This window comes from Rhipicephalus microplus, chromosome X, assembly GCF_043290135.1.
Source record: "Rhipicephalus microplus isolate Deutch F79 chromosome X, USDA_Rmic, whole genome shotgun sequence".
NCBI classification, from domain to species: Eukaryota; Metazoa; Arthropoda; class Arachnida; order Ixodida; family Ixodidae; genus Rhipicephalus; species Rhipicephalus microplus.
The window spans coordinates 29,793,343-29,817,833 of NC_134710.1; the positions used below are offsets into that span (position 1 = coordinate 29,793,343).

A 24,491-nucleotide genomic window follows, 5' to 3' on the forward strand; every position below is an offset into this window, starting at 1 on the left:
GCAACACAAGGCAGATGAGAAAACATTGCCGTAGTACATTCACATCAAATGGGAAAATGTGCCAATACTGGTATGAGGCTACTATCCGTCATGGTAAAGAACACATTTCCCTTGCAGTTATGCACCCTTGTTCACGACTAAATAATTGCTAGTACTAACTAGTACAACCGCTTACGTTAAGAACTTTACTGGCAATCATTCAAAGCTGTTCATGATGTTGCTGCAGCAATGAGAAACAACAAATAAAAACGTGTGCCACTTTGGTATCCCCCCCCCCCCCCCCCACTCTTCTGAATTTCTTAACGTTTGATGTCCCCAGGTTGGCTGGTATGCTTTTAATTGTTTCAGACCTTTGTGTTTCAATTGAACACCTTGCTTACCATGTTGCAGATTTAACATGATGGTGGCCGTGGCAAGCATTGAGTGTTTCTTCTTGCTTTTCAATACAGGACTTGATCCAGGCATTCAAGGAGAAGCACATCTTCCCCACAATCGTGGAGACAGAAAAAAATGAAAAGTCGTATCCTTTTGGCTGTTAGTCCTAGTTTTGCAGGTTCAGAAATCGGTGCACGGCTTTCTTTTCCTCGTAATAACTGAAAGTGTAAGCATTCACACAACTGTCATTTTGAAGCTCAGTTGTACAGTCATTACTTTCAGTGGTGTGTGTCAGTAAAAGCTTATTTACCCAAGTCACTAGTGCCGGTCATGTGAACGTTTGCGAATGGCGTCAAAAAAAAAAAAAAAAAAGCAACTCAAGGCAACCGTTGTTCATACCGGTATGACAGAACCCTGCCACCACACTAAATTAGAGTCTGTGTTCGTTCAGCGGTGTGCAACTTCAGTCGTGCGACTAAAAAATCAAGCATCAAGCAACTGAGCCAACACAGTCACATTGCGACCAAAGTGGCCATTTGCGACCGTTTGCCAAGTTTGGTGCAAGGACAGTGTTGTTGCAGGCGTGAGTGAGCCTTAATTGCAACTTCAGAGGTTTCGTCAAATTTTGCCGTTATGTATTTTTACTTGTTTGCTCATACTGTGCGCAAAATTCATTTTCTTCTAGCCAAATAAGTTAGTCTGCCAGTTAACTCTTAATTTAGTCTACATGCACTTCCATCAAGATTATTTAGAAAGTAATTTCAAACTGGAGGGACTAATTTAAGTTATATGGTGCCAAGGCTACATCTTGCACACTGTGAAGTGATTTCAGTGGCAAAGGCATGCACTATTTAGCCATATTATGCTGTTACTTTGTACTGCGCGATTGGTCGCTTGCTTGTGATAGAATTCACAAATTTTTACAGTAAGCTTCAAGTTCTCTCTCCATTTCTGTTCTCTGGTTGTCCGTCACTATACAGTTTAGTTTTATCTAAGGCTTGTCTATATTACTGTAAGTGCATAAGTGACGTGTAAATGGGCACTTTTCGCGTAACTCGTATTTTCGATGACTGTGTTTATCAGAATGTTAAACTGGATGGAGAACCTGCCACTCCACTCTTACGATGTACGCGAGCCAGGACCGCCGACACTTGAAGATGCAGAGCTATGCGTTATGGCTGGCAGTGATGATGATGGTCCAGATGATGAGGCAAGTTCCTGCTGTGTTGAGGATGTCAACCTGCTTCCAGTTGTTTTTAAACTTTATTACACCAAGTCGCACTGTGGCCACACTTATCAGTGATGTGTTACGAGAAAACAAAACTTCTTAACCTCTCTGTGGCCCTGCATCTGCCCCGGCATTTTTACTTTTTTTTGTGTGGACACATATATATGTATAAACATCTTGTGGCAATTGGATAATACAATATTTGCAATATACAATAGTTTAATGCACTCATAGACACTAAGAGCTCTGTAATGAATATACAATTTAGTATAGTACATGCATAAATGTGTATGCATATGCTTAACATTATTGAACTGGAGTGATGGGCCCTACAAGCTCTCTAGAAAGTGTACAGTGGTCTGTTAAAGAAATCTCATGAATATTGCATTGTGCTGTTTTCTTACCACTAGAAAGAAGTTCAAGATTGCAGTTCCAAGAAGGAGAACACGGAGAGTGCAGAGGAGTCTTTGAAGCTCATAAAAAAAAGTATATAATAAAATAACCACAGCCAATGTTGGTCTTATGCATTTTTATTTCATTAGCATGTTGCTGGGACTTCGAACTGGCCCTTTGCAGAAACAGCACTCACACAAATCACTATTGCACCGCACTCATTTGGATGGTGCACAAGGAAATGCAGGTAACTTGTGTGTACTGTGAAAGCATAAAATCTTTTAATTAAAAAAAAAGAGCTGTACAAGAGGCAAGCTCCCCAAAAAAATAACACAATGCTATGGCCAGAAAATATGCACAGCTGTGAAGTGTTCCCAAATGCTAATGCTGACAGTTTCATCTAGTGTGCCTGAAAACATTGCGAGCTGTATCCTGTGTAGCCTCTGATGTCATTGTGGGCTTAGACAGTGTTAATGTGGTATGCTTTTGTGCTACTATGTACAACGTAGCACAAATCCTTTATTCTTTTATGCTTAGTGTGACCCAAGTAGAAATATCTGAGTGCTCTCTAATGACTGTTGACCTTCAAATGTAACGAGCTCCCATCACATTAACATCACTGCAAGTATTTGATGTCCAGCATATAATGAGATGAAACCTAGCTACACAAGTGCAATAAAATGGACTTTTGGTAAAATAAGTATTAGTCAAATCATTTGCTCTGTAAAACCAGTAAAACCGAGTTCAGTGGTGGTCCAACTGCACCAGTTGTGCGATTCTGCTACAATTCTATATCCCTGCGGCTTGCTGTGCACATTGGAGTTCAGAGTGTGCCAAATTCACCCAAGTTCATTAATCTACTTCTTTATACGGCATTGGCCTGTTTATGGCCCAAAACTATGCTTGGGCGCAACAACAAAACTGGGGCCTTTTTCTAATACAGTCGATGTCCTTGCTCTATTCTAGTGATGCGCTTTTCATTATTCTATTCTGTCTAAACAAAGACTTTGGCCGCTATGTTTGTCTCTGTTAAACATTTAACATGCCTTTCTCGATTGTTGCAGGGAACTGGCAATATCTTGTAAAAAAAAGTCATCTTTTTGGTTCGAGAGTTACTCCGGATGCCGTAACATAGCCACTGCTCTTCAACACACTGTGCAACATTCTTTGGTATGCCAGCCGTAAAGCTAAGTCGAAATGTCTTTGTAGAGCGCGTCTGTTGTAGTGCTCGTGCATGTCCAAGGCTTGTCGAGAGTCTTGATTGCAAAACAGACGTAACGCCATGGCAAGCCAGCTCTCGTATAGAAACTGAGCTGCGCAGTCAGCCACGAATAAAGAAAGAGTGCTCCCATGCACCCTAAATGCCATTACAACAATTTTCTATTGTATCGTCATGCTCAAAAAGGTCAAAGCCTTCTTGGCCTGTAAATCTTCCCAACTAATTCCCTCCTGCGCTTGACAAAAACCACACTTGCAAGCGTGCTCAGCACGGCCACCGCTTGTTTGCAAATCGCAAATTGACGAGCACCGAGTGTTACTGCCGTAAGAATCGCTCGCTCCTAACTGCGGTGTGTGGTAGCTTCGCTAAGTCCAAACTACATTGCAAAACTGTAATTTAAGGAAACAGACCGGATGTAGTAACATTAGTCCCCAGCACTTGCTTCACCCTAAAGGGGCCTTCTGGGACCCGGATTCAAGCGTAGGGAATCGAGGGGAGAGGAGAGCCTCCCTCCCTCCTAAAAAAAAGATTGCCGACGGCACTCCTCCGTCCTAACCAATAATTTTTGTCATTTGGCGTGCTCACAGGACATCGTTCTTATTCCCCAACAGAACAGAGTGAGTACTAGTAGCATGGGAACCCATACCTATGAATCGCACCTTGACAGCATGAATTAATATGAAAAAATATGAGAATGGCGGGTGCCGCTAATGCCAAAGCGGAAATGTTTTCAAGGCAGTTATCTTGAAGAAGAGCCGCCCCCTCTCATTATTTTTGGTTGATCACTGACAACGCCCTTTTTATACCAGTTTACTTTGTACCAGTATTATTTTTTTGGGAGTTTTTTTCTGAATATTTTGACAACTGGAAGTAAGTGCTCAATCTAAAGTTGTTGAAAGTGTAAGAGAATGCCACTCGGTGTGCATGCCTGTAATAATTGTGCAGTACAATGGAGCGTCGCGTCACGCATGATAAATTGTGGCGAATATTCAGTGCACTATTTACACATACAATTTTAAACGGTATCTTTAATTGGCAACAAATTTTTTTGTCTTTCTTTAATTGTTAAACTGCTATTTTCCTGGTTGGAATTTTTCTTAAGCCGGCCGTATGACTAGACACCGAATTATAGGCAAATGTCTGTTTTTTTTCGTGAGTTCCTGTTGTGCTACTTTGATATATAAGCATGAATTGAAGGTTAAAAAAGTTTTAATCGTGTTTTTATAATGCCTATTTTTGACATAGGTGCCTGAATTTCTGTAAGTGCCCATAGATGCCTATTTTCAAAATCGGTGCCTATACGAACGCTATTTAGCCTCCAATTTTGCTTTCAAGTACAGTTGTATGCCAGTATTCATGTTAGCACAAAAAAATTGAGCTTCCAGAAGTCTATGGGTTGCAAGCTATACTCCATCTCAGAAGTTGCTTTCAGCATTGTCAAGGCCACGGGGCCCCTTGTGCAAGTAGGAAGACCGAGCCTCTACACATATATTCATCTGCGTCGTGTCGTCTGCTCGCCATCTCTCCGGCGTCTGCTCACACGTGAAGAGAACAGGAGGTGCTTTTGTCCAGTCGCAGGACGATGAGGAACAAGTGCGAAACCGTGGGGTAAAATCAGGGAAAAGTAGAGTGTAGGTTAAAAAAAAAAATGACACCTCCACATAGTTTTTGTTTTGTTTGTCATTTACTTTCTAAAAAGTGCTTCACAAGGTCGCACAAAAAATTTTAGTTAGACACTGGGAGTAGTTGCGTGCCCAATAATAATTTCCTCCACCTCCCCAAAGGGTGTCGTGAGGAAATGCATAGCGTAGCGTCCATAACGGCGTTTCGCACGTGAGAACTTAGCGTTAGAAGAATGTTTTTTTTTTTTCTTACACTGTGCAGTTAATAGCGCCATTCGCTGCACATGCCATTATTCTGTCGTGAGAAATGTGGTATGCTTTTCCAGCTTTAGTAGCTAGCGTGTACGGTTAAAAAATACTATGAAGTGAACAAAACAGCGTTCTCGGCTCGGCGTTGGCATTTCACAGCGGCGTCTTGAGCACACATGTCGAAATGTTCTTGAGAGGCGCCCAGCCAGCGAACGGAGGTGCGAGCCGACGGGAAAGTTGGGCGCAGGGAGGAGAGAGAGTGAACGGTGAGAGAAGGAGCAGTGAAGCACTGGACCTACTCTTTCCTACACTCTCTTGCACCACATGCTCAGGATGTTAAGGGCGAGGATAAGCGTGCGCGCCCGCAGCTGTTGCCATGGGAGAGGGCGGTGGACGGATACCGACAGACGTCTGACATAGCCCGATTAAGAAATGCATTTGCATTTAAAACTTTGAATCACAAAAGCTTTGTAATTGTTTCATTATAAGCCGCAAAAGCAAGATGCGAGGAGGTGAGCTTGAAACTTTTGCTACTCGCTTGGTGCAGACTTCGCAAGCCAAATCCTCTTCGTATCAGAACGATTTGGAGGTGGGAAATGACACGATGCAGATGCATTAACATGCCATGCGCACACAAGGTTACATTTGCAAGACTTGCCCAAGTCAAGTCGTGCACGCACGTGTTGTGTCATTTCGGTGTTCCCTGTACTGAACTGCTGGTTTATGTGGGATGGATCCCTCTATGCGCGCATGTTTGGAAAGGTTTTCCTGGATCATGTTTCCTTACTATGACACACAGCTTCGCACCACTGGAACTGCTGTAAGGGATGATGCACCAAAAACACGCCAAGCATTGTCAGGGCTGGCACTGGCACAATGTGAAAACACCAACGCAAATAAAACGGAGGCAACTTAGTCTGGCATCTTGCCCGACTAAACTATGCGGAGGTCTGTTTTTTTTTCTTTTTAACCTACACTGTACTTCCCCTGATGTTACTCCACGGCTCCGCATTTGTTTATCGTCCTGCGGCTGGACAAAAGCACCCCCTGTTCTCTTTGTGTGTGAGCAGACGCCGGAGAGATGGCAAGCAGACGACACGACGCAGATAAATATTTGTGCAGAGGCTCGGTCTTCCTACTTGCACAATGGGCCTCATGGCCTTGACAATGCTGAAAGCGACCTCTGAGCAACTTCTGAAAGCAACCCATAGACTTTTGGAAGCTCAATTTTTCCCGCTAACATGAATATCGGCATACAACTGTACTTGAAAGCAAAATTTGATTGATATGTGGGGTTTAATGTCCAAAAAAAAGTGAAATTCGAGGTTAAATAGAGCTAGTATAGGCACCAATTTTTAAAATAGGCATCTATGGGCACTTCTAGGAATTTAGGCACCTATGTCAAAAACAGGCATTTATAGGCCCTATAAAAACACGATAAAAACCCTTCTTAACCCCCAATTCACGCTCATATGCCAGAGAGGCACGGTAGGAACACAAGAAACAAAATAGTCATAAGGTCTGTTTAAAAAAAGAAAAATTCCAACCAGGAAAACAGCAGTCTAACAATTCAAGAAAGAAGACGAAGAAAACTTGTTGTCAATTAGAACATACCATTTTAAATTGCCTGCAAGATATAGTGCACTCAATAATCACCACAACTCGCCATGCATGATGCTCGATTGTACTGAACAATTATTACAAGTGTACGCACCAAGTGGCATTCTCCTACACTTTCAACAACTTAATATTCAGCACTTACTTCCAGTTTTCGATATATTCAGAAAAAGACAACCAAAAAATAATACTGGTACAAAGTAAACTTGTATCAAGAGGGTATCGTCAGTGATCAAACCAAGAATAAAAAAGTGAGTAACGTGCATACACTCCTTTTGAATGTTTTAATATTTCTATCAACCTTCATACTCCTATTCGAAAAACAGAATAAATTTTGCAGTGTCAAGTACTATTTTGACCTTCTCAGGGCTATCCGTTGTGTATGTCACTTCCACCATGTTGCGGTGCGCGCCCGTGAGATGAAGGGCAAGCGTTGCTCAGTCTGACATTTCACCTCTTTCCAGGGTGCGTAGCGTAGCAAATCTTCCCAGATGAGATGGTGAGCACCCAGTGCATGCATTCTTTTACCTGCTCGAAATGTTCAAAGCTGGTGAGGGGCCCTTAAGGTGTTCACAGACAGAGAAGAAATTGACCCTGTGCGATTAGACCAGGTTAATGCGAGGCTAAAAGACCCTTCTGGCCTACTAGCGGTCTTGCGATTCGCTCCCATCCTGCCCTTCTCAGCCATGCTGAAAAGAAAGAGACCCAGGAGCGTGTTCATTTGACAGTGGACACTTAGCTCACCATGCTGGACAATAAAAGAAGAGCCCATGTCCTTCAAACCTTGCGGAAAAAGATATACCATAGCTATGCTAAACCATTGGCGCCTTTCTGCCATCATAAAGCATAATTTTTTTTTTACTTTGCTCTTGTAGACAGATTCTGTACGCATTTCTTCGAAAGTTTGAATTTTCGTAATTACAATTTTGGGGGCCTAAAACTGTGTTTTGCCTGCCTATTTTTGATGCCTAAAACAAAATTTTTAGTGCCTATAAATCGGGCTTCTACTTATGACAACGGTCATCTGCAAAAATGGTATCTGCCATACTTGCTAGTCACCAGTGCTTCAGTTCAGCACCCATTTTGTGCAGTGAAGCCAAAATGTGACACTCTTTCATGCTAAGAGCTTGAGTAACAGCTGCTCTCTGCATGTTGTCCTTGTCTTTTTGTTTACATAGCAGCGCCATTTCTAGTATGCTCACTGATAAAAATATTCACTGAAAATTTTCACGCGTTCTGCTCGAAGTGAACCTAAATCCCATTTTTTCTGCCCAAAAACACATTTTCGTCTGCTCCAAAACAGGCTCTTTCCTGCTCCAGAAATCGCTCCAAATCATAAACTGGCTGCGAGCATTTAAATTCATGCAACGGAGTGTCTTCTTTTTACGCTCTTTAGTAGTTCATTGCGCCGAGTGGACCACCACTGTGAGTTGCTTAGCATAAATTGCAGTAAGCATAATTCACTGAACCAGTATGAGGCCTCCCAGCTGCTTTCAGTCCTTTCCTGAAAAACATTTCATGTACGAAGAGTGATGGAGAGTTCACATAGTGACCAACATCCTTGAATAACATCAGCACCTTCTGTGAAATGCTTCAAACAGCTATAATGCATGCAAAAATTATTGCAAATGGTGGACAGTATTGTGAAAGATGAAGCAAAAAATTAGGAAAGAAGGGCAACAACAGGACTAGTGGTACTAAAACCCTTCTTTCCTACTTTCTTTTTTTTTTTTTTTTCACCACTTTTCATCATGTCCACACCAACTTGCCCAACAAAGTATCTTGCTTGAGGGCAAAATCCAGATGCTTCCATCTATTTCAGAAGGGATGTCGGAGTGGTTATCGGCAGTGAGCTCACTGCAATAGACCAGTCAGAGTCGGTTAATGTCAGCTCCAGTCTTGTAGGGTAGCAAGTACTTACGTAATCCTAAGCCTTGGCAGAATAAGACAAGGCTATATGCAAGCTTTTCAGGCTGAAACAGAAATACAGCATAATACATCATCAGTTTAAAAACCAAAAAGCAGTATCTAGGCATGCATGCAAGCAAGTCATGATTCACAATCCACAATAAGCCTTTCATGAACAAAAGCCCTATGCAAGGAAGCGGCTTCCTCTTCTGGCACTCTGCATTGAATGAAATATAGGAGCCATATGTACATGACCTTCCCTGCAATATTTTGAACCCAATGGGACATCTTGTACCATATTTACTTGGGTATTGAACGCACTTTTTTTCTCGAAAAATCGAAACAAAGTTGTTGATTGTGTTTGTTACGTGGGATGCATTTTATGAAATTTTTTCCGGGAGAAGGAAAAAATGTAATGCAAAAAAAAAAGTTTGGTCGCTCAGCCTTTCGCAATTTACATAGGCGCCTACACTGTTTGGAAACAGCTTCTTTGTTGCACTTTTGCACTTTACTTATCTTCTGTGATTGATGGCGCTATCTTCTGTAAGTTGTCCCAGGGTTGCCCCCTCACGCCATAAAAACCTTAGCCACTATCTTTTCTCGCAATTGTTTAACCACAACAGTGGTGTCTGCTTGTGATATGGAGGGGTGCCCAAAAGCGTGCACTCACAGGGAATGGGGAATAAAGGGACAGTTAGAGTGAAGAAAAAAAGAAAGTAGTCTAAAAAAGAAAATAGGGTGGGGGTTGGGAGAAGTGACCAAGGTCAGTTGGCGGGGGCAGTTTGGTGACCCTGTGGCTGGCTGTGTGGTTATCAGCTGCCATGTCTTCTACACTGGCACTGCTGGTGAACCTCGCTGTAGCGCACAGATAAGACTGGGGACTTGCCACTTGCAGATAGAATGAAAAGCAATAGGCATGCAGCAATGGGTGAAGGAGGGAGGAGGGAGCTAGCCCAGGTGGTTGAAGGGGGTTGGCAAAGTAATAAAAAACGGAAGAGAGCCAACGGATGAGGAGGCGCCAGGTGTGGGTTAGAGGGACTGCAGTGGATGAATGTAGGGGGTGCGTTTATTACACGGGAGGCGGGTGGTTAAATTTTGATGACTGAAGATGGGGGTGCGTTTATTATGCTAGTGTGTTCATTACGCGAGTAAGTATAATGCACAATTGCGGCGGCTGCATTTCCGATGGAGGCGGAAATGTTGTAGGCCCGTGTGCTCAGATTTGGGTGCACGTTAAAGAACCCCAGGTGGTCTAAATTTCCGGAGCCCTCCACTACGGCGTCTCTCATAATCATATAGTGGTTTTGGGACGTTAAACCCCACATATCAATCAATCAATTATAATGCACAATTGCAGTATTATGTAGGGTACATTACTTGGAATCAGCTTGAAGTATCTATTGTCTACAGTTGTATGAGCTTTACAAAGCATGGGTTTCTCTGGAATGGCACAGTGGTGCCATCTTTTACTGTTATGACAATGACACAATATTCTCCATTTTGCTCTAACAATCAAATAAATTAGACTGGATAATGCTGATGGGACATGACAAGAGTTTTACAGAGTGCCACAGTTTTTTTCTGCACTTGTGTTCATTGCTTTGGTGTATGAACTACAGAATTCATATTTTGGCGAGTTGAGTGTGGTAAAACGTGTTTCAGTGTGAAATGAACCAGAACAGAGGCAGAGACAGGACTCAAACATAAATGTTGTTCTGCTTACAATAATGTCTAGTGTACAGTCAAACCTAGATATAACCCGTTTTACAATGTAAGAAACCCTTTTATTGCTGTTCTTGTTTGCACAAATGCTGTTTTAAGCTGCAGTTTCGGTACAATAAAGTTTCAGCTAGCGGAATCGGAAAAATTGAACAAATCTTGTTTTTTTGAAGAACCGTAATTACTCGAATCTAAGGCGCACCTTTTTTCCGGTTAAGCGAGTACATAAATCGCATGCACGTTAGAATCGAGTACGGAAAAAAAATGAATACGGTCATTCTATTGCCATCGGCATTTCCAGAATGGCCGCCCCCTACGTGCGTCGGCATAGCGCGTCGGCCATTTCTGCCTATGTGTTTCCCATGTGCAGCACTTCGTACGTGTGCTGAGGAGTTGGTCATGTTGTAGTGAATTAGCATCAACGGCATGGAAGGGTCGAGTCCAAAAACTCGACGAGTGGACCACGATGCCGCTTTTAAAAGAAAAGTCATCGCGTGTGCCGAAACGGACGGAAATCGGGCCGCATCGCGGTCGTTCAGAGTTCCCGAAACGTGTGTGCGGGACTGGCGGAAACAAAAGCAGAATATTGTCAACAGCAAAGATTCACGCAAAGGCTTCAGTGGACCACAGCAGGGTCGGTTTCCGCAAATTGAAGAGCTGCTCAGCGAGTATGTGATTGAGCATTGAGCGGCACAGCGGCCCGTGACGACAGAACTGCTCCAAGTGCAGGCTATGCAGTTGGCCTTAGAAAAAGGGCTAATGCGGAGCCAGTTTAAAGTGAGCCGGTGCTGGCTAACTAACTTTATGAAGAGGAAAGGCTTTTCCCTCCGAAGGGGAACGGGCATATGCCAAAAGTTGCCGGATGAGTGCAAAGAAAAGCTTCACAGTTTTCAGAGGTTCGTCCTAAACTTGCGGCACAACAACAGCTACCTACTTGGGCGAATCGGGAATGCCGATCAGACGCCTCTTTACTTTGACATGCCTGGCACCACAACCGTCGAGAAGAAGGGTGGTATAGTGGCTAAGGTACTCGGCTGCTGACCCGCAGGTCACGGGTTCGAATCCCGGCTGCGGCGGCTGCATTTCCAATGCAGGCGGAAATGTTGTAGGCCCGTGTGCTCACATTTGGGTGCATGTTAAAAAACCCCAGGTGGTCAAAATTTCCTGAGCCTTCCACTGCGGCATCTCTCATAATCATATGGTGGTTTTGGGACGTTAAACCCCACATATCAATCGAAGAAGGGGGCGAAGCTAGTTCGCGTGCTGACATTGGGCCACGGTAAAACTAGAATGACGGCAATGCTCTGTTGCACGTCAGATAGGCGCAAGCTTCTCCCGTACCTCATATTTAAACGGAAGACGCTCTCGAAAGGAGTCGTTTTCTCGAGTGGTGTGATCGTGCGGGCCAACGAGAAAAATGGGTGCGCGTTGCAATCGATGTCTTACTTTTTTTTTTTTTTTTTTGTCGTGGAAACCGGGTGCACGTTACAATCGAGGGCACGGTAGAATCGAGTAAATACGGTAGATAACAAAATTGTCTACATGTCTAGAAATTCGAAGATAAATCTCATACATGTTTAATAGGTGCCAAGTTGTCTGTTGAAAGCTTCAAGAAGCTTGTGGCAATGCATCAGGCATACTTGCTTGATGAGCACATCGTATTAGACTAGATGGTGATAAGTATCAAGGAGACCTCTGTCTTACTTCTAGAAATGAAATTTCACATGATATACAAGTTTTAAGCTTTACTATTTGCAAGAAAAGCTGGAGCACCTATCTCGTCACAAGCCAATGTAGTGGTAATCGCACAGTTAACAGTAGGCCACAGTCCACTATTTTTTATACACATATCCAGTCCTATCAGCCCATGAAAAGCACACGAAAGCTCACAGCTGTAGGAACAACTCAATGAACAGCATAACTGAATTTCCGTTTCATATTCAGTAAAAGCATCTGCTGGGTGGTAGTTGCTGCAGCATTGCATGGATCTAGTGATACCTTTCTACGATGGTGTTCACCTCTAACTATCACTTGAAATACTCAGATATCCAGTTTCATAGAAAAATCCAAAATAAAATGGTAATATGAATGCAAGACCGAAAATATACCACTAGGGGAAGGCTTTCAGAATGTGCAACATCATTCGTGCAATTGAAACTAAGAAACCACGATGCGATGGAGTTCGCAGTATGAGCATTTTTCCAACATGTACAGCTCATATTATTGAGGTTTAATTGTGTTAACAGAAACACGTGGTGAACTCGCTCTGCCTTTTGCCAAAAGAGAGGCTCCAGGAGTTTTAAATGCAAAGCATTTCTTTGCCTACTGCAGGCGCTTTTAGCGTGCACATATGTTCATCTCTGTCTGGCTACGAGAGCGCCCTCACCTGATCACCCATTCAGCTTGAGGTAAACCAAAATTAGTATGGAAGGGTAAGATGGTAAGACAAATATGACTCGCTCATCATGATATTGTTACGGTAGAATTAAAGGGTAGGTGGATTTATTTACAGGGTGAGGATGAGGTTCGGCAGTCGCGGTAAAGATGGAGTCCTAGGCTGCACCAGACAACATCGTCCTCCTCTGCTACCTACCCGGCAAATACTACAGCCCGGCTCATACCGTAGCAATCCCCGGTTCACAGGCGAAGCCCGCTAGGCGAGTTTAAGTCACTGGAGGGATGAAACTTCTTGAGGTGAGCCACGTGCACCAACTGCGTTCGATTTGACCGACGAGAAGGTGTCGTCAAGCGTGCCACAACGTACGTCAAGTCAGTCAAGCGATCTACAGTGACGTAGGGGCCTGTGTACTGCGGTAAAAACTTCTGACATAAACCAGGTTTTCGTTGGGGGTCCACAACCGCACGAATTCACCTTTGCGAAATGAAATGGCATCATGGCGTTGGTCGTACCGTTGCTTGGAGCGATCTTGTGATGCCAGTGTGCGCAAGCGAGCAATTCGGCGGGCTTCTTTAGCCCAGCACAATGTTTCGGCTACGGACTCATCAGTATGGAGCTTAAATGGGAGGATTGTATCAAGGGAGCTGTGTGGTGATCGAGCGTAGAGCAGGTAGAAGGGCGTGAAGTCCGTGGTCTCGTGCTTCGCTGTATTGTATGCGTAAGTAATAAATGGTAAGATCTCATCCCAGTTTTTGTGATTGGATGCGACGTAGATAGCGAGCATGTTAGTAAGAGTTCGAATGGTGCGTTCTACAAGACTATTCGTCTGGGAATGGTATGGTGTCGAATGTCTGAACTGTGAAGTGCAGAGGCGAAGCAATTCTTCCACAGCGTTCGCGATGAATTGGCGACCACGGTCATTGATGATTACTTGAGGTGGACCATGGCGAAGAACAACGGAGCGTAACAAGAAGTCGGCGATGCCATCAGCTGTGGAAGATGGTATCGCAGCGGTTTCGGCGTATCTGGTAAGGTGGTCGACGCACACTATTATCCAGCGGTTGTCGTTTGAAGATCGCGGAAACGGGCCCAATAGATCGATGCCCACTTGCTCGAAAGGCGTAGTAGGCGGTTCTACGGGGTGAAGAAGGCCGTGCGGTGCACTGGTAGGTCGTTTGTGAAGCTGGCAGTTCTCGCAGCTCGAGACGTATTGTTTGGTAAAATCTAGCATTCGAGGCCAGTAAAAATGCTGCTGCACTCGATGCAGGGTGCGAATGAACTCAAGGTGTCCTGACGGATCATCGTGCATAGTAGGGAGAACGTCGCGTCGAAGACTTTGAGGTACAACCAGTAAATAACGTCCGCCGGTTGCTGAGTAATTCGTTTTGCACAACAGTCCATCATGAATGCGAAAGCGACCACTGCCTTTGAGATTCCGAGCGTCAACGAACAAAGGGTCTAAAGATAAATCATTCAGTCGTTCTCGTTTGAAGATATTGGCGTCAGGAAACGTGTGAGAGACCGCAGCAAAACAGATGTTGAGGGTATCTGCACTGTCCTCCGTCGTTTTTTTTTTTTTCATTTTGTCTTTTCTTATTCAGTACAATACAGTGCAAGTAAAAAGTTCATATAATACAGAAGGAGGTCCCAAAGTAAAAACTGTCAGGGGGACCTCCTGTGAATTCATGTATAAAAATATAGAACGAAGATTGGCCTTAGGTGACTAAGGAAAAAACAGCAAGCGAATAAAACAAAATGAACGTAATGAAAATTATTATTGAGACTTATGGTAGTTCAAAATATTTACGTGTAAATGATAAAACAGGAGATAACTAATTGGATTAAATGACTATAACATAACACATACATATTACTAACTAATACAGTGTCACTTCAGAACCTATACACGTACACATAAATGCATATAACCATATTTAAACACATATATATATATACACATACATATATATTCAGGTGTCGCATGTTAGTAAGAACTTTTTTAGATGCCGCCGGAAACATTATAATGAAGGGCTTGATTTAATAATTGATGGTAGTGAGTTCTAGAAAGAAATTGCAGAAAACAAGGCTGTCATTTTGCCGTAGTTAGTGCTTACTTTTGGAAGCAGAAGGTTATTATTTTGAGAAAACCGTGTGTTATTTGTATTGTGGAGATGTGTGAGGGGAAGTATGTCAGTGGGAATATCACCGACTCTACTTCTTAATACTAAAATTCCAAGTTTGAGTTGAAAGGTAGAAATGAACGGTAGAATTTCGAGAGTGCTAAAGAGGGGTGCTGCTGATGCTGTGTAGAAACTATGTGTGATAATTCGGACTGCTCTTTTCTGAAGGTGAATGAGAGATGTTAGGTGTGCGGCGTAGGTAACGGCCCAGGATGAAATGCAGTAGGTTAGGTGACTGTTAATGAAAGCATAGTAAAGTGATTTTAAAATGTGTTGCTGAAAACAATGCCTTGTGTGAATGAGTATGCGGATGCCAAAAGCAGTCTTCTTGATGACAGAATTCACGTGAATGTTATATTTGAGTTGAGGGTCTAATGTGACACCTAGAAAAGTAGTGAACTTTGATGGGGTGATGACGCAGTTATCAATGTATATTTCAGGTGAAATCGTAACGCTTTTTTGGAACGAGTGAAATAACATAAAAGTTGTTTTAACAGGGTTGATTTTGAATAAGTTATTTTTGCACCATGAAACAAGTTTCGCGACATCAGTGTTTAATTTTGCTAGTAGATCGTTAAGATCTTTGTCACTAGAAAATATCGTGGTATCGTCAGCATAAAGGATGCAGTCAGATGCAGTCAGTGGTCATAGATAGGCGAGAAAGGCAATCAGCGTCCGAATGACGTCATCCACTTCTGTACAAAATGCTGAAGTCAAATTCTTGAAGGCGTAAAGCCCATCGAGCAAGGCGACCAGAAGGGTCTCGTAGGGTAACAAGCCAACATAATGAATGATGGTCTGTCACAATCGTGAATGGACGACCGTAGAGATAACATCAAAACTTCTGAATGGCGAATACAGCCGCTAAACATTCTAGCTCTGTCACCGTATAATTCATTTCAGCCTTGCTTAGAGATCCGACTCGTATAAGCAACAACATGCTCTGCATTATCATGGCGCTGAACAAGCACACCTCCGATGCCAATTCCACTTGCGTCACTGTGCAATTCCGTAGGAGCAGAAGAATCGAAATGACGAAGAATAGGCTCAGATGTCAGTAGAAGTTTCAGTTCAGAAAATGTGGCTTCACAATCAGGTGTCCATTTGAATGGCCTGTCTTTTCGCAACAAGCTCATCAGTGGGTGTACTACGTCCGCAAATCGGGGCACAAAGCGGCGAAAGTAGAAACTATGGCCCAAGAAGCTGCGAAGTTCCTTCAGTGTCTGGTGTAGTTTGAATCTGCCGACTGCTTCCGGGAATCTGGCCTGACACCATCTTTGTCAACTAGGTGACCGAGGACTAAAGCTTGTCGTTCACCAAACCGGCACTTCTTAGAGTTCAAAATCAAGCCAGCCTTTCCAACACAGTCTAAAACAAGGCTTAAACGGATGTTGTGCACTCCGAAGGTACGCCCAAAAATGACGACGTCATCCAGGTAGCATAAGCACACCTCCCATTCAAGACCACGAAGGACAGAGTCCATAAACCTTTCAAAAGTGGCGGGGGTGTTGCAAAGCCTAAACGGCATCACATGGAATTGGTACAGTCTATCAGGCATCACGAATGCGGTCTTCTCCTTGTCTGAAGGGTGCATAGGTATCTGCCAATATCCTGATTGTAGGTCTATTGAAGAAAAGTACGAAGCCGAGTGTAAGCAGTCAATAACATCGTCAATCCTAGGCAGCGGATATACATCTTTTTTGGTCACGGCGTTGAGTCTTCTGTAATCAACGCAGAACCGCCAGGCACCATCTTTCTTTTTAACCAAGATGACCGGTGCTGCCCACGGACTACACGACTCTTCAATGACACCCTTCTTCAGCATTTCCTGAACCTGGTTGGCAATAACTTTTCATTCTGATGACGACACTCAATAAGGCTTTTGTCGGATCGGATGGGCAGTGCTGGTGTCAATCCTATGGTGAGCGCGAGAACACGGTAAAGGTAGTGGCTTCTCCTCTTGGCAAAAGTCAAACACAGAAGCATGTCGCCTCAACAGATGGCGTAACGTCTGCTGCTTGTGTGACCGCAAAGTGGCGCTAATCATGCCTAGGATCTGCGACTCGTAAGAGCAACTGCACTTGCCAGAGACTGTACGTTTCTCGCTTTCATCGTTGTTAACGACCACTACAGAACCTTCAGTGGAATCATCGAAGACGCCAAGCTTCATTCCTCGAGGGAGCACAGCTGGCATTGGCGAACAGTTCAGTGCCCACAGAAAGGTTGCTCCTTCATCAACAGATACCAAACAACAAGGGACGAGTATGCCTTTCTTAGCACATTGAACGATGGCAGGTTCAACGATGGCGTCAAAAGATGTGGCAGATTCTGGGGCGAACACCGCAACTGACCTCATTGACCATGGCGGCACTGTCAGCTCATTGGAAACAATCAGAGCGTCCTTCGCGGCCTGCGGCGCATTATCGACGAGGGAAGGAACAATGTCACCGCTGACAGAAAGTTCACCGCTACCACAGTCGACGAAAGCCCCGCATCCTTGGAGAAAATCGAGACCGAGAATCGCATCGTGGGTACAACGTTGCGGCACAAGAAACTGTTGGGAACACCTTTCCTTCCAATAAGACATCGACGGCACAAACTCCGACAGGACGAAGTACTTCCCCACCAACACCACGAAACCTTGTTGATTCGCCCCAGGAAAACATAACTTTGCGGCCAATGTGACTTTTGAAAGAAAGACTCATAACTGATATTGTAGCACCAGTGTCCACCAAAGCACTTGTACAAAAGCCATCTATTTCCACCTTTATCTTGTTCTTGGACAGTATAACTGGCAGAGGCATATGAGGCAAATCCTGTTGTGTGACTTCACCTATATCGGTCGCGCTGGCTAGTTTCTTGGCGGCGGCGGTGATGACAGGCGTTGTCCCGGCGAAGGGGAACGATGCAGTCGGCCAGATGGAGGCGTCAAACTACGGTCAGAAGCGGGAGAACTGCCACGATGATTTCCCCGCCGTGAGGTACTCCTGGAATAGGCGGGGCAATGACCGTTGTTGTGACCAGTGCTCTGATGGGGAATGGTACCGGGATGTCAGCTCTCTGTCGACGACAGAACCGAGCTATATGCCAGGCGATACCGTAACGATAGCACACAGGGGCTTGGGGGTATGCATTGTACTCCTGGAAGGCATTGCGCTGACGTGGTGGTGGTACAGGTACATCTCCGCTCGGGTCGTAGTAGCTGTTGGCTGGCTGATGGGGGTAACTGAAGCGGTCTTCGTACCTCGGCAGCGGGTAGTTATTGCGCTGTGACCTCGGTGGTGAGGGTGGCCTGTAGTTGCAGTCATTGATGCCTGCTGCGGCAATCGACAAGGGAAGGCGAGAGGGAGGCGGTGCGGGTGTAGCTTCGTACGGCGTCGGGCGAGCGTGTCGAGTGAGCTCTTCTCGAACGATCTGGCGTATTGTCGACAAGCGAGATGAAGCGGCGTGTATTCATCAGCACTTGCCACAATGGTTACATTCGGTAGGCGACCGAACTTGGGGGTGATATGTCGCATCTTCAGGGTCTCGAATGTGCGACAGTGGCTTATAACGTCAGTTACCATAGCAAGGCTGTCTTTGCTGATGAGGAACTGATACACGTCCTCGGCAATGCCCTTCAAAAGGTGACCAACTTTGTCTTCCTCTGACATAGAAGGGTTGACAATCTTGCAGAGCTTCAAGATTGCCTCGACATAGGTCATGCACGTCTCTCCTGGGATTTGAGCTCTCTGCAGTAACATTTGTTCCGCTTGCTTTCTCTTAGCTATGGAGTCTCCGAAGCACGCTCTTATTTCGGAAACGAAGCGATCCCATGACGTGAGGGAATCTTCGTGGTTCTCATACCACACGAGTACTGTGTCTGTTCAGAAAAATACTACATTGGTCAGCTGTGTTGCCGCGTCCCACTGGTAGTACTTGCTCACCCGTTGGTAGTGGGAGAGCCAGGCGTCCACGTCCTCCAGATTTGCCACCAAATGTGCGAGGCACTATCAGATCCTGACGCAACCAGGGACCAGCCGCACGCGAACCTGGCACTAGCAGTGCTGCTGGGACTGGTAGAAGGTCTACAGCTGCGGGGATCCGGTTTCCTTCTTCGCCATGAGACATCTCAGCTGCCAGTGGTAACGGAGGCAGTCCAGCAAGGCGGCGGCTTCGTCGCAGATGAGGCGCTTAAAGCGTCGTGTTGCTTGGTTGATTACTTAGTGCCTCCACCACAAAACTGTTACGGTTGAATTAAAGGATAGGTGGATTTATTTACAGGGTGAGGATGAAGTTCAGCAGTCGCGGTAAAGATGGAGTCCTCAGGCCGCACCAGACAACGTCGTCCTTCCCTTCTACCTACCCGGCACATACCACAGCCAGGCTCATACCGTAGCAATATGGATAATGTGCCAATCTTGTCCCGTACATTGTCAAACACTTTCCGCCAGACACGTATGGCACATACCCATATATTATGGGTGGGTATGTGCCACTGGTGATTGACAGTTTGAATCTGCCCAGGAAAGGCAAGAACAGAAATTGGTCATTTTAACACAACAGCATTAAAAAAAATATGACATCGGCGCATTTACCAGACGACTGCGAAGAATAAATGTCAGGGTCTCGGCAAGAATCGAACCCCAGTTTTCTGCATGGCAATCAAGTATTCCAGCACGGAGCTACGCCAAGTCTCGGAACTGCTTTTCGAATAGTTCGTGAAATCTCAATTGTGGTTGCGGTGCTGGCTATCCAATTCTATAAATAGTATTGAATATGTACTTCTGTGATACAGCTGCCACGTCGGGTTAACATCAATTGTAGTGAACCGCCATCCACTGAAGATGATTTATGTAGCAGTGTCCTGGGCTACCATCCTTGCAAGCACAAGCACGACATATCAGCTTACCACTTCTGGAGTTGCTAATATCCATGTTACTATTGGCATTGTTACGCAACTGTAGAAACTGGTTAGCTATATAAAAAACTTATGTAGCTATATAAAAAACTTATGCAGCTGTTCAACGTGTATGTCTGTGCGTACAGTATTTGTGCACATTTTTAGCATAATTTCGTAACGTTTTTCTCAATAAAAGAATTAAAACACAGTCATCTTCCCTCCACACACTTCGCATCATCGATTCCGAAGGTACGTGGGGTCTACCAAATTTTTTTATCAACTTTTATTGCATGTTATGATTTGTGTCCTATTTGACAAAAATGCAGGCTGTTATACTCTCAAAGCACACAAAATAATTTTGCTCTTGTTTTCATCAATTCCAGACATTACGCCAAACACTGTATTGCTAGGATGCATGAAAACTTTTCCCAGAAACATAAATATTGCTGAACAGCAGTTGTAAAGAGCACAACAAAATTTTTCACTCTTGTTTTCATTAATTTGAGACATTATGGCAAACAATGTACAATCCAGCTGCATTGTTAGGATGCACGAAAGCTTTCCTACAAACATATCAATATCGCTGAGCAGCAGTTGTAATGTGTGCAACAGCGGCACAGTTCAGTTAAATTCTCTGTTTTCTTTATGCTTATTTTATTACACTGTGCAATACGTTTAGGTATAACTGGAAAGAAGGTAAGTTACACGTAGTATTGCTGTATATAGCAATTTTTTTCAATAGCAAACCATAAGAGTTGTCTTTTGAGGCCTAATCCTGCTAAGGTAAATAAGAAAAAACAGACAAGCAACTTACTGCATCAGTGAGAATGTCTTCAACATCATCAAGTTTGAGCAAGGCAGCTTTTGCAGGATCAATTTTGCTGTACGTGTTCTGTGTCATGTCTGCATGCACTTGCGTACTGCTTGTCACCAGCAGCATGTCAGTTCTGTGAAGAAATCGGCATATTATAAGCTTTGACTAATTTGTAAGTACACAAACTGATAAGTAGTAGTAGTAGTACGGAAAAGCATTCTTACTTTAAATTTTTCTTCAAGAAGCCAGAGATGTCACTTCGTCTATATTTAGGCAAAAAGAAAAAGCATTCTATTTTGCATACGTGCAATGCATAGTGCAATGCATACGTCACACTTCTCAGGTGCAACCAAGCGCTTTTTGATTTTCAGCATACAAATTATGCAATGCAAAATATATGCAACTGTTATAGAAAAACCACACAACGTACGTGAGGTAAGCTTGTATATAGAAATTCGAGTTTTTTCGGTTGACCTTTTGCCTCACGCTCTCGGCATAGCCAAGTGCAGAGTTACCCTTAGCTACTTTACTAGATGTTTCATCCGTGTTCTGCATAAAAAAGAGTGAGAGACATTATTTCACCGGTATATAATGTACACATGCATAAATCTATAAAAAAAATCAGCCATTCATTTCTGCCCTTACCACAAGCTGTGAAAGTCCACTTTGTTCCAGCAGCTTAGAAAGCACCTAAGATAAGGTGAGAATTTGTCAATAAAGGAAGTTCTTGCCATCATATTAAGATCTGCAAGTTGCTCTTCTTTCTTTTTACCTTGCCAAACTTGTGAAACACGAGGAAGTGTTCCATAGGTGGTGGACCAGACTTCTTGCCACCTTGGTACCAGTAGACAACCTGCATAAGCGTTTGATTGAATGTAATAAATGTGTGTGATATCTCCCAGTACACTTTATTAAGACCATTACCTGGTAATTGAAAAGCTCCACCAAGCTTGCTTCTGCACAAGAGCAGTGAATCAGAATGGATCCCAAAACAAGCTCTGGACAATTCACCTGCAGTAGACCAAATCCTATGCTAAGTATGTAGCACACCTGCTTAATGTTACACGAGATGTTCTTAAGCACTGCACTAATAATGTAAAGCAGGGGTGCTTGCAACCTATAACACTGAGCTCAAAGAAGTTTCTTCTAATTTTTTTTTTTTTTTTTTTTTTTTTTTTTTTTTTTTTTTTGGCAGCTTTCAACTATGTGGCAAAGTTCAGGCAAATCTCTATGTAAGAACAGGCCATTTGAGCTCGGCTGTATGTGTCTACACATTGCCTTACCGTAAATCTGGCGAGGATGTTCGCCCCTGCTCCTTCGCCAAGTGCAACACAGTATGGAACCCTATCAAGATATCAAAGGCAAAAGTACATTGGTCCTGCTACTTATGACGGCAATGCAAACTATAACAAAAGATGAATGACTGCACATACTTGAAATAGTGCAACACATGGGCCATATCCTCAGCAAGATCATCCATAGATGGAAACTTGTAGCTGTGCAAATCAAGCCAAACAACTTTAAGTATAATGGCTCAACCATAATTATTTGCAGCAAATTAAAAGCAGAGACAATATGATAACTCACGGTATATTCAGCCGGTTCCTACAACACTGCAACTATGTTTGCAGCAATGCAAAGCACTCTCGTGATGGGGGCAAGAAAATGTTCACCTGAGCCGAACGTCATATTTGCTTCCAGAATAGACTCTTTTTATAATCCGCAAGTGCGCTTCCCTGCACTGTATATTTGCCCTACTTGGCGGCACCTGTCCTGCTTCAAATGGAGACAATGTCTTGGTTGAACATGCTTGGGTTCGTCTATTATGTGCATTAATGTCAGGAGAGCTGAGCCACATCATTGCCGACAGCAGGATTTGCTCTTGGAGGGTGCAAACCAGTGTTGCATTGCGGGGTTGGGGGGCTGGCTTGGGTGAGGGCAAGTGCTGGTGAGGCTTGAGGGGGGCCAGTGCCCCCTTTTCACCTCGCTGCCCATCTCCATGACCTACATTTTCCATATCATAGCACAAGTAAACTGCTTGCAGAAAGTGACTAGCCGCCATTAGTCGGGCAAACTGCATAGCAGGAAAGCTATTTTTACAATTATCAAAAGCACCTGACTGAAGGTGAGTAGGACAATATTTTTTCAGATCTCTGCAGTGCCCTCAGCTAGAACACAGCACTATGAATGAACCCGGTAAAAACGTTAGGCGCTCGTTTCCAACCAGGAAAATGTACATCACACCGAGAGTGTGCTTGGAAAGTGAATAGTCATATTCGTCATTTGACTGCAACCTTACTGGAGCTACTACCACATTATATATTAATCAGTTTGAACAGTAATACTAACTTTACCAACTTATAAATGCATACAAGTGCACACTTTAGCACATGTCTGAGTTGTAATTCCAACTCTTTGCACCTAATGCCTGTAATTGTGACTTCATTAAATTATATGCTCCTGAAATACTTCTGAATTGTGCAGCTGTTGAAAAATCCATTGAGAGTGGCTCTGGACATTGCATTTTGAGCTGTGCAGAGTCTATTGGTGCCACTAAATGTTATGAAGAAAGGACACTAACTCATCTGAGAGGTCTGGAGCATTGTATGCCTGTCCCGGAACTTCAATGTGCAAAAAGACAGACTTTTCACAAACACGTGTCATGCAAGGATGAGCTGCAAACTGAACAAAGTCCAAGTCTGAAAAAAAAAAAAAGTGAATTTCAATCCAAGTGTCCAGATGTGTTTGCCAATGTATTTAGTGTAAAACTTACAAGTTTCACCTATGTCGTGCACAGTCAGAAAGATTGGTTTTCTTGGGTTGATGGTGGAAAGGTCACCCTGCAAATTATCATTCGTTGATTGAGCCCATTGTATACAGTAATACTTGAAGGGTGTTTCAATGTCAAGGACATATATCGTACCTGCACGTGCACGCTTAAGCTTCCGCATCTTGGCGTTTTCACGACGAATGCCTGGATAGAGCGAATGCTTATTTAAAGAGAAGTTTGTCCAACTGGCTAGTTCATTAAATTTATGCTACCGTATATACATTTATTTCGGGAAAATAACATGTCGAGTAGATATCATGAACAGTACGCGAAACTGACACAAGCTGCAGAGCAGCATCAGGCGAATCGAGGGAATGTCATCATTTCTACATGATCGACATCAAAATCTGCCCCGCTCCTTCATGCGCAGTTGCGCAGGTATGACAACTTGACTTTTGCGCAGGTAGATGAAAGTGAGACCCCTCTGCAGCTTTGCTTAGAATGCTGAATGCACTCGACGTCACAAACACATGCCGTTTCCACTATATTAAAAGCGACGCCAGCGCTTTGCAGATTACGTGATCTGATCACCGAAACTAGCGACCCAGTGAGAACCACTGCGGAGAACGGCTGCCAATGTGCAGTTGCACTATCACACGGGATCATGCATCACTACACTTGCCTCAGTGTAGCAATCCTCAGAAATTTGTAGCCGAAGCGGCGGGATTTCACTGCTGTCACACATCATGAGGCTCCTTTTTCTGCCCTTTGCAAGCAAGAACCTAGAGGTGTTCACTGCCTAGTGCGCCTCCTCTGGATGCGCGTGCTGAAGCGTTGGTTGCTGCGTGCAATACCGCTACCCGGACTGGCTATTTAGATTATTTGTTTTTTTTTTCCGAGCAGTGTATTAAAAATGTATGCGCAAAACACGCGCGCTGAAGGCGCAGATACAAATTGTGATGATTTGTTAAAGAAACTGAGCAGATCAGGCGTCGTTAAAAGCATAGAGTTAGGAAACTCTATCATAGAGTAACATAGTATACACCACGGAGCAACGTTTTTAGAACAATTCTAAAAACGTTGCCACGGAGGTCCCTCCTCCGTGGTATACACACAT

The 24,491-nt window shown here is 43.9% G+C and overlaps 2 protein-coding genes across 5 annotated transcripts in view; one reads left to right on the top strand and one right to left on the bottom strand.

Moving 5' to 3' along the window:
- Positions 1-2,115, top strand: part of Pus1 (Pseudouridine synthase 1) — a 50,694-nt gene extending 48,579 nt beyond the window's left edge. For all 3 annotated transcript variants that reach the window (XM_075876110.1, XM_075876109.1, XM_075876111.1), the window contains 3 exons: positions 450-520; positions 1,459-1,589; positions 2,018-2,115. In XM_075876110.1, the coding sequence (XP_075732225.1) occupies positions 450-520; positions 1,459-1,589; positions 2,018-2,097 (282 nt within the window). In that variant the 3' untranslated portion in view covers positions 2,098-2,115. The remainder of the gene's footprint in view (positions 1-449; positions 521-1,458; positions 1,590-2,017) is intronic.
- On the bottom strand, positions 459-24,263 carry LOC119175755 (uncharacterized protein ZK1073.1). Of its 2 annotated transcripts, XM_075876113.1 has the most exons (15): positions 24,057-24,263; positions 23,528-23,578; positions 23,378-23,444; positions 23,186-23,303; positions 22,038-22,100; positions 21,888-21,948; positions 21,529-21,615; positions 21,377-21,457; positions 21,250-21,294; positions 21,035-21,153; positions 20,829-20,867; positions 20,605-20,737; positions 8,625-8,676; positions 8,473-8,560; positions 459-593 (listed from the first exon to the last, which is right to left on the bottom strand). In XM_075876113.1, the coding sequence occupies exons 1-14, from the start codon at positions 24,120-24,122 to the stop codon at positions 8,517-8,519; spliced, it is 1,026 nt and encodes a 341-aa protein (XP_075732228.1). In that variant the 5' UTR covers positions 24,123-24,263; the 3' UTR covers positions 459-593; positions 8,473-8,516. The 2 variants fall into 2 exon arrangements, with proteins under 2 accessions (XP_075732228.1, XP_037282607.1); XM_037426710.2 differs by lacking the exon at positions 459-593 and having other exon boundaries at positions 8,283-8,560.
- Between the last annotated feature and the right edge of the window lie 228 nt (positions 24,264-24,491).